The sequence below is a fragment of the Wyeomyia smithii genome, chromosome 3, assembly GCF_029784165.1.
Source record: "Wyeomyia smithii strain HCP4-BCI-WySm-NY-G18 chromosome 3, ASM2978416v1, whole genome shotgun sequence".
Taxonomy (NCBI): Eukaryota; Metazoa; Arthropoda; class Insecta; order Diptera; family Culicidae; genus Wyeomyia; species Wyeomyia smithii.
Window position 1 is genome coordinate 197,795,558 of NC_073696.1, and position 15,283 is coordinate 197,810,840.

The window sequence follows — 15,283 nt, forward strand, 5'->3', positions numbered from 1 at the left end:
CTAGATCTCTCTTGAGCAGTGCAGTTTTTGCAAGGGTGAATAGATTATGCTTCAACACCGAATCGAGAAAAATAGCTTTTGTTAGCATTACTAGCTGTGAAAAAAAACTTATATATAAATGTTGAACAAACGGTCGCAAGCTAACATTTTTTATAGTATTGTTGTGTATACCGAATTATAAAAATTCAATAGTAATGGTTGACATTGAACCTGGTGTAGTCAAAAAGCCCGATTGAAAGTTCGCTTTGAAATCAAAATATCGGAGTTGACGGAAGCGCTAATACATCCGGAGTGAGAAAAGCCCGATGTAATTTCGATATTTTTTATTTAAAGTTGTACTATTTTTCACTGCTATTCAAATTTAAAATATAGCAAAAAGTGTAGAACAAACATGTATTGCTCATTCATGCAGCCGGTAAATAAAAAGAAACACGACCTGAAATAAATTTGTCAGTTTCAAGTATCCACTGTCCAGCCGAACTAGCATTACTGCGGTTATTTTGACTTCTATTGTTTTTGTTCGGGCAACAGAAATTCAATCGGATTACGAGCCAGGATTTTTTTTTCGCAACGCTCGATACATTCGATTTGTATGGAAAAAATACAAGCAGCGTTAGTAGTATTTTTATCACACATGTGCTGACATGACCAAAACCTGGTTGTTGCTCCGTTTCCAAGTGGTGCGTTTCGGTTTCCAGCTCCATCGATATAGGACCTATGGCAATAAGGACAGCAGATAAGAAATTTGTTTTTCATGTACATTTACTTAACATCCTATTTGAAAAAGAAAAAGAACTCATAATGATGTATTCAGTACCAAGCTACACGTGTCGTTTCGAAGGATTAATTTTCTGCTCGGTAATTATATTTCTCAGCTGGCTACATAATTAGAATTCGTTCACGGTGATTGATGGCCATTCGTGCTTCACAGTTCGTCAAACAAGTTACCGCGTTCGCTAATCCGCATCCAGCTTTTTGGCCTTCAGCAATCGCCATCAAGGATTAATTCATTGTTACTATCAGCCTTAATGTCATATAGGTAAAGTTCTGACCCGCTTTGACGTGCCTTCCATCGTTCGCGTCAGAATAATTAATGATAGCAATCCGGTGGGGAACAAAGCGCGCAACCCAGATTCAACGCAAATAATAGACTTTTTCATTAACTCGGGCCGCTTCTACCCGCGAGTGAGTGTGACTCAAAGGGAACACTGTTACTGTGAGCGGATTGAACGGTCCTGTCGAGCAGCGGCAACGTTCGGTTGGTTGAATTGTGCAGCTCAGAATCTGCATCCGTCTCCGTGTCGGTTGGAGAGAAACACTTTCTACTTTCGCTCCTGGTCGCCGAGCACGCAGCCTAGGGCCAACTGAATCCAGGCTAACCGGATAAAATTTTAATTGCTTGCGCTTGTCGTAAAAACAGTTATTGCCTTGGCTTGGCGTCTAACGATCGTGCTCCTGCTACTGGTTGGTTCCATTACAAAAAAAAATTCGTCACCAACCGTGCTTCACTGTTGAAAGGATCAACCATTTTTTTGTTATTTTTGATATCAGTGAAATGCTGCATATATATTCTACTTAGCAAACATAGTATGTTCCGAGGGTAAGCTAAATATGTTAGACTCAAGAATAATTTTCGAGTATGGCGTATGTGTATCAGCATAATAGGGATGATATCCAAAGGTCGTAAATATATTCCAAACCACATTTCTAAATCCAGGATTGCGACCTCCAGTTTCTGGGAAACAACCAAAAATAACCGAATACCCCTCCAATATGAATATTTCCGTGATCGAGAAGAGGTTAAGTCGACCCCAGAAACCATTTTGTAATTGAAAATGGCGCCATCATTTTTCTGTCAACAGTCTTCAAAGTTCAAATACAGGTCGGACTCGATTATCCGGAGTTATGAAAAATATTTCGCTCTGCATAGTATTACCCATAGGATAACGAGCCGCTGAATTATCTTCATACTTTTATTTTATCACTTATCTAGAACAGTGTATTTATTGTTACATGTTCCGACATATGCTCCTGCATATGAACTGCTCAAAAGTAAGGTTAGGTCGGCCCGTGCAATGATCTGTAGTCCAAAATACTGGATCAAAGATGGCATTTCTAGATGAAATCGACAATTGCAACTAAACCAAGACAATCTCAAGAGGACTGAAAACATTACTTTTCAACACAGACATTATATTAAAAACACCTCCAATCACGTTCCGAATTTCACAAATGCAATAGAACGGAATTCGCCTTCAACGTTCAACACCATATACAAACTATCTAGTCACTTATACTTTGAAGAACATGCAGTGAACAAATGGGACAAGTGACCTTGGACCGTGTAAACAAAGGATAAGCAAAAACCAAACGAACCAAGCGTGAAAGTAATATTTCATGCAAGTAAAAGATCTGCTGAAAAGGCGAAACTAACAATTAGTCATGTAAATGTGCACAATTGTTTTTAGTCTTTTAGGCGCGGAAGATACATATTAAAGTAGGAACTTTCTGCACATTGAGGTATTATAAACAAGAACTTATATGCATACTATGTAGCCTCACAGGCAGTTTATTAATAAAAAGATTTTTTTTTTCTTTTGCCAAATTTTGAGAACTGTTTTCCTAGCTTTGCCATATTGTTTGTTACGCCCTTTTGTTGGTTCAAGCGAGGCATGGTTAGCCAAACGTCAAAACTGTTCTAGTTCATATTGCCTCAACACGTGGGGGGAGTAAAGTAAAGGGAGTAAAAAGTTAAATGGCCGCAGCTCTGAAAAGTGAAAAATTTCGTGTCAAGGGACGGAGAGTGGTGCTAACCATCTCTACCAGAGAAGTTTTGCAAAAATATAAAATTCCGGAGTCAACCCCACATGACATTAAGGCAAACAAAAACAAGTTGAGAAAGAAAATTTCTCGAAATCAAACATCAATAGGTATTAACCAATGAAGGTGTTTAGTGCCGACATTGTCTCTGTATTTTTATAACGAGTTGGCTGCTGCACAGATATTCAACGCTAATGAGAGTGGTTTGTATCACAAGTGTACACCTTCCTCCATGTTTGTTGCATAAGGAACGAGTAACCTTCATGCCGTGTTGTAATGACTCTCCGTCGCTTGATCAGGATTTAGGAAAATCGAGACATCCAAGAGCTCTTAAGAACATACGAGAACTACCAGTGCATCATACTTTTTCAAAAAACGCTTGGATGACACAATGGGTGTTTCGGGATTGGTTTTTCCAAAAGTGACATATTTAAAACTTCGGGTCTGCCACTTCGAGCAGTACTGGTGCTAGATAATTACTTGGTGCACTGTAGCAGCGACGAGCTTAAAACTCCCGGTGGAGCCTTCACAACGGTATACCTATCGCCCAACACAACTGCCTTGCGTCAACCAAGGGACCAATGCATACTTCAAATGATAAAAGCCAGTTACCGTCAGAAATTGATGAGGTAAGTCACCGGGCGGCGTCAAGGAGAATTTGATGAAAATATCAAACGTACAAACATCGAGGACGCCATTTTCTGCGTTGCAAAAGCATGGGAGGAAGTTCCAGCTGAATCGATCTCTAAGTCCTGGAAATTACTGTATAACGCGCCGAAACTCGACTATGGAGATGACGTACCTTTATCGATCATTAGGGAACGTTCAACTTGGATTCAACGGGCAGTTGAAGAAAAAGTAAATCTAGACGATAATGAAGAGGTTAACTCGAAATTCTAAGTGATAAGTGATGCTGTGCTGAAACATGATACCAGTTTTTATGAAGATGAAAGTGAGACTACAATAAACAACAACAATATTGCACGCTAGCCTGGGGGCTAATGCGGTCTCGATCAACTAGATTAATTGAGAGAATTTGTTATCGATATTGTTTTCGGAACATTTTGCATGTTGTAGAATAAATACAACGATACACCGTGCCCCAGTGCTGAGTCGAGAGCTGCTCCGCAAACCGCACTCCAGATGTCCAGGTCTTCACATATCTTTCGAACTAGGTTATCCCGAGCAGTGTCTGGCCCGCTCATTTCCATCATGTCGCTTCTCGCACGCACAAAACGAGAGCATACGAAGAAAACATGCTCAGCGGTCTCCTTCGCATCCACACACTTGGGGGACCTCACGTCCCTGAGCCTGCGCAGATTCACGGTTATTCGCGACCGTGGCCTTCGTCCTATGGTGCGCTAATTCCAGTTTCCTGGAGTGCATCCAGTCCTCCACAATGCATACACAGTGCACGATCAACAACTCGACTTTGTCATACATGAAATTCCACAACACCGGGACCGGGATAAAACCATGCGGTATTGAATACTTTCTATTTTGCCACCCGCGAATTTCCAATTTTTTTGACGCGAAGAGAGACAGTGGTAAGTCTCTAATTATCATGATGAAGATGATGATGATGAGAGAGGTACAGGGTGGCAAGAGCTGCCAAAAATAGAACCCACCGTCGGAAGAAGCGCGAGTACGAGGAGCAGGTGCTCGCCAGCGCAGAGGACAGCTATGCTGAAAACGACGTGCGAAGATTCTATAGAACTGTCAACAGAGTCAGAAGCAGGAGTTTCCCTGTGCCGGTCATGTGTAATGACAAGGACGGCAACCTGCTTACTGATAAACCGACGGTTGCAGCCAGGTGGAAGGAGCATTTCAGGCGCTATTGAACGGTGAGGAGCCGGATGAGCGGAGCAGGAACAGGATGACTATTATGAGTGACGAACAAGCTGTGGAGCCACCGACACAGGAGGAGGTAAAAAAGGCGATTAGTGAGCTGAAAAACGGCAAGGCCGCTGGGAAGGACGGTATCCCGGCCGAACTTCTAAAAGCGGGAAGCGAGCGGCTGTACTATGCGATCCACCAGATAATACTAAGAATCTGGGAGGACGAACAATTGCCGAACGACTGGTTGGAAGGCCTTATATGCCCTATCTATAAGAAGGGCCATCGATTGGATTTTGGCAACTATCGAGGGATAACGTTGCTCAACTCCGCATATAAAGTGCTCTCCCGTATCATGTTCTTCAGATTGAGACCGTTAACGGAATCCTTTGTTGGCGAATACCAGGCTGGTTTTCGACAGGGGCGTTCCACGACGGATCAAATCTTCACCCTGCGACAGATCCTCGATAAGTTCCGGGAGAACAACATACCGACTCACCATCTGTTTGTGAACTTCAGGGCGGCATACGACTCAGTGAAAAGAAACGAGCTGTGGCAGATCATGCTGGAACACGGTTTCCCTACGAAACTAATAAAGCTGAGTCGTATGACACTGGAGGGATCAAATTCGTGCGTGCGGATAGCTGGCGAGACATCAGCCGCGTTCGTAACGTTGGATCAACTGGAGCAGGGGGATGCGCTCTCCAACCTACTGTTTAACATCGCTCTTGAGGGTGCAGTACGAAGAGCAAACGTCGAAAGAAACGGTACGATCATCACGAAATCTCACATGCTTCTTGGCTTTGCGGACAACGTCGATATCATCGGTATCAACCGTAAGGCCGTGGAGGAGGCTTTCGTACCTTTTAAGAGAGAAGCAGCGAGATTGGGACTTGTCATTAACTCTGCCAAAACGAAGTACATGGTAGCTGGCAGAGAGCGTGGAAGTCCCCGTGGTGTTGGTGCTGAGGTGGAGATAGATGGGGAACGATTTGAAGTGGTTGACGAATTCGTTTATTTTGGTACGCTTGTGACATGTGACAACGATATGAGCCGTGAAGTGAAACGACGAGTTGCAGCTGCGAACAGGGCTTTCTACGGATTGCGTAACCAGCTAAGGTCCCGTAGTTTGCAAACTCGCACAAAACTAGCGCTGTATAGGACGCTGAAACTCCCGGTGGCCCTTTACGGACATGAAGCATGGACGCTGAAGGAAGCTGATCGACGAGTGCTCGGAGTTTTTGAGCGTAAAGTTCTGCGATCGATTCTAGGCGGTAAATTGGAAGGTGGAAGGTGGTGCAGACGCATGAACCACGAGTTGTACCAGGTATACAAACATGCTGATATAGTGAAGGTAATACAGCGGGGCAGGCTTCAGTGGGCTGGACACGTAGCCAGGATGCCTGACGAGAGAGCCGCCAAAACTATCTTCAGTAGAGAACCAGGAAGAGGAAGAGGTTCACGGTAAACTATCTAAAAAGCGAAAATCTACAGGTTTCAACTGTGTTCATTTTCCTGCAAAACTTCAACAATAATTCGCCAGGAAGGTAGTGGAAGACCGGCTAAAGAAATGGACAAACAAATATTCTTTTTTCGAGCCCATTGATTTGGCTATCTGCCAATATTTGTCTGGATGCGGTGTATTTGTCCAAGTCTGTATCATATTTTAATTTCGCTAACTTTTCGCTTTCTCAGCTGCACATATTGCCTGCCCAAAGTTATGTGTTTTGGTGAGATAAAGCATCTTCACATTACGACAAAACGAAAACGTTCCCGAACAACCACTTGATTCCACTTGTACTAAATATACGCAACCATCTGAGTCTTGATTGTGTCATGGGTGATCGGGATATTCCTTCTAAAATAACTGTCATTTCGGATACGGTAACTTAAAGCACGTGATTTCCAAAAAAAAAGTTTTAATTTATCAGTCGTTTTCCCTAACAATTGTTGCCTAGAGAAAAACGTTAAACTACGATAAACTGAACTATCAACTACTATGCTGGTGCAAACATTCTTATATTTTTATCCCTACATAAAGAAGATGAAGTTCGTTGTCGTACCCTGCATAGGATACAACTGTTTCATGCAGCTCGGAGGCAAGACTCTCAAGCCATCAAAGTTTTTGTGGTTAGTAGGGTAACGACCCCATAATTCGCCCACTTTATCCGAGTACCCAAAATTCGCCCACCTATTTATTTTCTATTGTTCGCAATATAGTGTCAACTCTTAGAACCGTGTTTAAACATAAAAAAGAAACAGCTGAGATTGAAAATAAATCATTATTTGGCATAATTCAATAACCAACCCCGTAAACAATTTGTTGATTAGTGGGTGGGCGAATTATGGGGTCAGGGCGAATTATGGGTCCCTTACCCTATTACCTTTGAATAAATCACAAAAGCAACATACAATTGTCCTGTGGCTTCGATCAAAGAGATTTTCTCAGACTGGACGTAGGAAATTGGAGAAGTTTGCAAAACTATTTACCCATAATTGAATGAGATTATTTATCTGTTTGTTTTGCGTTTGCTAACATTGCTTTGCCTGGTATTGCAAGTTATCATTTTTACATCGACCGTTATTGTGGCCTAGAGTTTCCATGCTTATTCAATGAAGTGGAAAAGTACTTGCCAAGTGGCTCACTGCAGGAATTGTTCATAGTTTCTCTTATTTTGCACTTTTTCACACAAAAAGTTTTCTTTGTATGAGCTTTGGGGAGAGTCTTTCCCTTCTGTGGTGTGGTTGATGAGTTTTAAAAAAATTGTGCTTTCATGATAACAAGACTAGCACGAGATATTTCTGGCATTGTGTTTATGCTGGATATCCACCGCAAAAAACCGTCGTTAACTTTAAAGTTCCTAAAGAAAGCTTATTATTCAAGAGACAATTAAAACTTATCAACTGTTTAATACTAATTACCTCTCCCGGCAGTTTCTTTTTCTTCACTGCGTTTAATGATTCCTTCCTTACGCTGTCCTGATGGCATCCTTGATGCATCTAATAAAAAAAAAGAAATTAATTCTAATTCCTACCCTTTTTTTTTTCTTCTCCCACAGAGTGCGACTCGCAATGTTCGGACGACATTTCGCCGTTGATGGAAGCCCCGCTACCGCCGCATGCCACTCTCCCGATCGCCCTGGTGCCGCTCCAGAAGTCCTCCCCGGAACGGCGGATCACCCAGAAAGAAATCATTGCCGGCGAGGAACGGCCTAAATTCCTCACCATTAAACAGGTACAGGATGCCTCACAAGGTAAGTTGCTGCCGCTGTTGCGGTTTATTTTCTTTCTTCTTCTTTCTCATCAGTTACTAGTGGAAACTCATACCCACATATCGTACAGCATATACAGTACACTAAAAAAGTTCGCGATCGTTTCGACAATGCAACGCCACCTCACCATGCAATTTTGCACCGCTCAGAGCTCTTCTACTGCAATCGAGGAAACTGCATCCAATCACCGCAAAATTTGAAACAGAATGTAAATAAATCAATGAATAAATTTCCCATCACAAACCATTCCCGAACAGGTGCACAGCAATTATGATTGGTGAACACGTACAAAAAAAAAAATTAAAAGCATTTTTCCATAATCCACATTCGGCACAGGGCGCTCGGAGCACCCCATTCACCCTCTGCAATGCAGCGGCAAGCAAAGCACAGTCAACCGTCATATTCACCACTGGATCGTGAAGCGTTCGGGGGGAAACACGGGAAGCGACTGCTTCCGGTGTGAAATCTGTTCACCAAAATCACTGAACAACTAGTTCATTTACTTTTCACTTTTCTGAGTTACAAGTTTGCTTTTATGTCACTTCCTTTACTATAGCTAGTTTTTCCAATTTATCAAACTGTAGCAATTGATGTTTGTAGCTACTTTATCGTTTAGTTGTGCTTAGTTTCTTGTTTTTTGGTGTTTTTTTTTGTTACGACCCGAGTCAATATAGTTTGAATTGACACAAAAAATGTTTGTCAATGGCTATTTTAGAAAATTTTAACACTTCATTCAGCCGTTAAGGCTTTCAAGTAAATAAAATATGGCTTTCATTTCAATTGTGTTTTTTCCGCAAGCTGAAGAGCAATTAGGAAAAACTGTGGCCTTAAAACCACTATAATACACTGAATTTATTTAACAATAATTAGACCAGAGATGCCTTACTCGTTGCTAATCTAGTGGCCTAAAACTGAAGAGGCACTCAGCCCTTTTCATATGTTACTCTAGTAATTTTTAAAGAATTTAGTATGCAAAGTTGCCTAGTTTAGTAAGGCCTACATACCCACGAATTTTCATTCTACTTTAAGAAGGTACTGCCAGCCCTTCTCGTGTTGGCGTGAAGTCATAAGAAAGTATACTCACGAGCTCGACAAGTGTTATTTACTAGCTTAGTATGTGGCCCACAATCTTTCTGTAGAATCTCATCGAGCGCTATAAAACCAGAACTTGAGTAGCAAAAGGTGATGATTGAAGCTAACTGGAATGTCGAAAGCAGATTACGATAATGGAAAAGGTTTATAGAACTAAATTCTGCGAAAAGCCTCCCGGCTCCATAAAAAGACTTAACTGCCGTGATATGACATTGTGACGTAGATCCAAGTGATCAGTTTTTCAGTACGGCCCAAAAACGAATGAATTTCTCGCCACTTTTGTATTGAAATGGGTGCCAACATCACTTTGTATTTTTGATTTTATACAACGTACGAATGAGTAACAACGAAAAGGATGATACCAAAAGATAGGTCTTCGAATAATGAACAAATTGGCATGAAAAACCCATATTCGAAAAAATGGCCTTTACGTCACTTTGTAATCTCACGGCAGTAAAGAACAGTCACAGATCTACTCACTGGGCACTGTCCGAGCAAGTATTATGTGAAGGAGCTAGGTAAGCTTGGACACTTAGATGACACCAGAATAAATCAAATAATGGTTGCAGGGTTTCAGTATTCTACGAAGGCAGAATGTCACCACAAAACAATATTGATTGCACGGTTATATTGTCACTAACTTATCCTTTTCAAGGCCCGAGAAGAATTATTTTCTTGTAAGGATGCTCTTTGGCATTAAGTTTTCATATTGTTGATTGTTTATTACTGTATCGACAATTCATTTATTTGTTTATTTTAATTTATATAATTTATTTATTTAGAGTCGGTGAATCTATTTCACCGTTGCGACAATTGCGGCAAAAGAGCCACCTAACGAGGAAATGGTCTATCTCGAGCTTTGAAAAAGAAGATAAACTGTACGAAACGTCGGTATAAGAGAAATTACGGACTTCACGCCAACTCGACTAAGTGACTTCCAGCACCCTCTTAGAATTCTATGAAACTTTGTGGGTGTGTAGGCCTTTCTAAACTAAGCAACTTTGCATACTTAATTTTACAAAAATCAACCTGGAGTATCATTCAAATAAGACTCAAGCTTTTCATCTTAGGGGTACAAGTAACATGTGGGGGCCTTTTCCAGTTGCCAAAATTTTAATAAAGTACCATATCATACATAAATTTAAGTTAAAGAAAGGTTGTGAAGAATTGTGTTAGTTTTGTTTGAATTGAAGTTTTTTTAAGTGTCACGAATTACTTTGTTTCATTGGAAGTGAACCATTGTGGGGATCCCAAAGTGTGGTGACCCGGGTGCGCTGGCCCCTTCCTTTATTCGGCTAAGGCCATTCCTAAGCCAAATAATAATAATGTAAACAATTATTTGATTCCCCTCATGTTTTTCGAGGCCTTTTGTTTAACATAAATTTTTACACTTTGACTGTTTTTTTTATCCATAACAGGTATACTTACTTACGTTGTTGGCTAACGGACCGGTCACCGGTCTAGGGCCGGACGAATTAGAGATGTCCAGCTTCTTCTGTCTTGGGCAGCCGTTCTCGAGTTTCCTCGTACACCTGCAGATCGTGCATCTTCCACCGCGCACATTCACCGCGTGCGAGGCCTACCACGGAGTCGACGGCCTCTTCCTGGTTCTCTACTGAAGATAGTTTTGGCGGCTCTCGTCAGGCATTCTGGCTACATGTCCAGCCCAATGAAGCCTACCCCGCTGTATTACCTTCATTATATCCATGGACTCAACTACGAGGGGCAAGGGGGGGGGGGGCTTCAGCCCCCCCTAGAATGTTTTGAGCCCACCCTAGAATTTTCCAGAGAATAATTGTATTCAATATAAACACATTCCATACTTTTTATCGGAGCATCAAGCATTTGGACTGTGTTTCGCCAGTTCCCCAGACGTCTCATTACCTGCAAGTCTCTTTCGATCTGGTCGAGCCATCGTGCACGCTGCGCCCCTCTAGTTCTAGCAGGAGTGCTGAAGAGAAGTGATTTCACAAGGTTGTCGTCTGGCATTCTTACGACGTGACCGGCCAACCGCAACCTATCGACTTGCAATGCACCTGGTATGCAATGGAGTTCTCTCCAAGCAGCGCGTGCAGTTTATGGTTCATGCACTGTCGCCATTATTCGTCGTCCGTCTGTACTCCACCGTAGTAGTCCGCAGCACCTTCTGCCAGAAGCGTCGTTATATCGATTCCATAGAGGACTACCGGTCGTATCAGGTACATCGAACATTTTGCTTCGTCGTACTAGACTCGATCAAAGTGGTCTTGTCCGAGCTAATGTCTACACCACAATTGGTGCGTCCTTATGTATGTCTGAGAAGAATGGGCCGTCGATGAGAACATGGTCAGTTTGGTTTGTTGTACGTTGGGGAAAGAAGGTGCTTCGGACTGCCAGTCTGCGGGAAGCAGCGAAGTTGACGCATCGCTGGCCGTTGTCGTTCGTCACGCTGTGCAGGCTGTGCGGACCAATCACTGGCTTGTATCTGAGCGCTCATGTCCCCGCTGACGATCTTTATGTCTCTACGCGAGCAGCTATTGTGGAGTTTCTCCAGCTGTGCGTAGAACGTTTCTTTCTCTATATCAAATCGTCCTTCGTGAGGGCAGTGCACATTGAGGATAGTGCAGTTGTAGAACCGGTCTTTTATTCTCAACAAACACAACCTGTCACTGATCGCCTTCCACTTGATCGCACGACTCTGCATCCTACCTAGCACTATAAAGCCGGTACTCTGCTCATTGGTTGTGCCGCCGCTCTGGTAGTACTGTTCCCTGCGGCCACTAATCCGCTATACCTTCTCTTCTTTCCGACAAAGTTCCTGGAGCGCAACGATGTCGAAGTGGCGGGGTTCTAGCTGATCCAACAGAATCCGGTTGGCACTCGGGGCGTTTAGTGATCTTCTGTTACATGTACCGAGCTTCTAATCGTCGTCCTTATTTCATCGGCTAAATCATCGTCGAATGTTCCGGTTCGTTTCAATTCTTGGTTGTTCATAGTATGTTTATTTTAGCATGCTGCTTTACTAGGGCTGCGATGCCTAGTCTCGCGACGGGGCTGCCGTTTTGGGTGTAACTAGGGAGACAACGCATTTCATAGTTCAATCATCCGCTTCGGATCAGTCGCTGTTTGAGTCGCCCTATCCTGGGAAACAAACGTTCAAACAACTACCCCTTCCCTGTCAGCATACGACCAAGCTCCCACCGGTTCACCGATTTTCCCTTGGCTGCTCGTATTCCAGTCGGTATCACGTGGAGGTAGGGATATGGCATTAGGCCTTGGACCACACAAGGGTCTATTTTATTGGCACGGGTGTATTGCTGATATGCACTGCCCAGCCGTTTACCAAAACTAGCTCATCTCAATATCGAATCAGTGTTGCTGAAAGAGGTTGGCGTTGACGCTGTGATCAAGATATTCAACACATCTCCAGAGATTCAATCCCGATTGGAGTCATTTCTTTCTACTGCTACAGCACTATTTTATGCGTTATCAAATTAGCGCATTTTAACTCCTTCTTCTCTTTTTTAAATGAAATGTATGAAAACTAACCCCCCCTAGAAATTTTCCTTAGTTGCGCCCATGACTATGTCAGCATGTTTGTATACCTGGTACAACTCGTGGTTCATGCGACTGCGCCACACTCCATCTTTTAGTTTACCGCCAAGTATCGATCGCAGAACTTTACGCTCAAAAACTCCGAGCACTCGTCGATCAGCTTCCTTCAGCGTCCATGCTTCATGTCGGTAAAAGGCCACAGAGAGTATCAGCGTCCTATACAGCGCTAGTTTTGTGCGAGTTTGCAAACTACGGGACCTTAGCTGGTTACGTAGTCCGTAGAAGGCCCTATTCGCAGCAGCAACTCGTCGTTTCACTTCACGACTCATATCGTTGTCACATGCCACAAGCGTACCAAAATAAACGAATTCGTCAACCACTTCAAATCGTTTCCCATCTATCTCCACCTCAGCACCAATACCACGGGGACTCCCACGCTCTCTGCCAGCTACCATGTACTTTGTTTTGGCAGAGTTAATGACACGTCCCAATCTCGCTGCTTCCCTCTTAAAAGGTAAAAAGGCCTCCTCTACGGTCTTACGATTTATACCGATGATATCGATGTCGCCCGCAAAACCAAGAAGCATGTGAGATTTCATGATGATCGTACCGTTTCTTTCCACGTTTGCTCTTCGTACTGCACCTTCAAGAGCGATGTTGAACAGGAAGTTAGAGAGCGCATCCCCCTGCTTCAGTCCATCCAACGTTACGAACGCGGCTGATATCTCGCCAGTTATCCGCACGCATGATTTCGATCCCTCCAGCGACATTCGACTCAGCTTAAATAGTTTCGTAGGGAAACCGTGTTCCAGCATGATCTGCCACAGCTCGTTTCTTTTTACTGAGTCGTATGCCGTCTTGAAATCTCCAAACAGATGGTGCGTCTGCAGCCTGGTATCCGCCAACAGAGGATTCCGTAGTTGCAACAATCCAATCGATGACCCTTCTTATAGATAGGGCATATGAGGCCTTCCAACCAGTAGTACAGCTGCTCGCTTCCCACTTTTATAAGTTCGGCCGGGATACCATCCTTCCCAGCGACTTGCCGTTTTTCAGCTCACTAATCGCCTTTTACACCTCCTCCTGTGTTAGTAGCTCCACAGCTTGTTCGTCACTCATAAACGTCATCCTGTTTCTACTCTGCTCATCCGGCTCCTCACCGTTCTATAGCGCTTGAAAATGCTCCTTCCACCTGGCTGCAACCGTCGGTTTATTAGTAACAAGGTTGCCGTTCTTGTCATTACACATGACCGGCACTGGGAAATTTCTGCTTCTGACTCTGTTGACAGTTCTATAGAATCTCCGCACATCGTTTTGAGCATAGCTGTCCTCTGCGCTGGCGAGCACCTGCTCCTCGTACTCGCGCTTCTTCCGACGGTGGGTTCTATTTTCGGCAGCTCTTGCCACCCTGTACCTCTCTCTCTGTTCTGTCGCGTTTTTTTCACAACATTTATTTGACACGGCACAATACAGCAGCGGCTCTTGACACGGTTCTTCTCATCTGTCGCTCTCTGGCACTCGGTATCAAACCAGCCGTTATGCTGTCTTTCACGTGTCGTACCTACCACCTCTTTCGCAGTTGTTCCGATGACACCGTGAATACTACTCCACAGCCCATTTATGTCTTCCACGCAGTGGTGGGCACCGCTAACCGAAAATTTAGCGACGCTAATCGCTAAGTCGCTAACCGGAAAATTTAGCTCGATAATCGCTAAACGCTAAACGCTAAACCCACATTAGCGGAACTTTCGCTAATCGCTAATCGCTAACTTTTTAATATGTCCTAAATAGTCATATCGCTATATTTATTGCTCGTGTTTTGTCAGATTTGGACCACTTTGATCTGTTTTGGTTAAACAAACGAAAACAATTACTTTTTGAAGCTATTTACAGTAAGAGGTTCACGAAACGGTATTCATATTTGATTTTCTAAAAACAAGAATAACAAAAGTTATTTAGCTTGCATTGAATGTTAGGAAGTTTTCATAAAAATTCAATTATTATCTGAATCATAAAAGTAGAACCAAAGTTGTCATAATTTCAAGCGCATTGCAATTTACCAAAGTTCTTGGTGTGCCGAAAATTCAATCTAGACCTTGTGCTTGTCCTTCAAAATGCTCCTGTGGCTTGTACGATAACTGGAACTCCATTCTAGGGTAAAAAAAAACTGACAAAAGTAACTTTCGCAGTAGAGTATGTTCATCTTTCGAAGCAATTTACGTACGCCATCAGCAATTCACAGTTTTTCTAAATATTTCTATTGTCGCTTCTCTACAAAATTTAGCGAATTAGCGATTAGCGTTTCGAAGGCCAAAATTTTAGCGACGCTAACAGTTTCGCTAACCAGCTCAAAAATTAGCGAAATCGCTAAATCGCTAACTGAATTTTAGCGTCGCTAATTAGCGAATTAGCGAATTAGCGGAATGGTGCCCACCACTGCTTCCACGTGTTCCTCCTGCTGTTCTGCGATCCGTTATTCCAGCTCTCTGGCGTATTCTGCTGCAACGCCATCAGCTCTCAACCGCTAAATGCTGAAACGCGTCGTCCTCTCTGTGCCAGATTTCAGCACGTTCGACAACCATGCGTTTATGTTGGAAACGACGAGATAATGGTCAGAGTTAATGTTTGGTCCCCGAACAGACCTAACACCAGTAACATCCGAAAGTTTATCAGCCTGAGGCCGTTTTCATTGGTTGACGAGTGGAAGCTATGCCTTCCAATGACCAGAC

General features: G+C 43.1%; 1 protein-coding gene across 5 annotated transcripts in view; it reads left to right on the forward strand.

Annotated features, from left to right (window-relative positions):
• LOC129732077 (uncharacterized) overlaps positions 1-15,283 on the forward strand; it is a 332,272-nt gene that overhangs the window by 249,026 nt on the left and 67,963 nt on the right. For all 5 annotated transcript variants that reach the window (XM_055692571.1, XM_055692570.1, XM_055692573.1 and 2 more), the window contains exon 5: positions 7,716-7,910. In XM_055692571.1, coding sequence (XP_055548546.1) covers positions 7,716-7,910 — 195 coding nt within the window. The remainder of the gene's footprint in view (positions 1-7,715; positions 7,911-15,283) is intronic.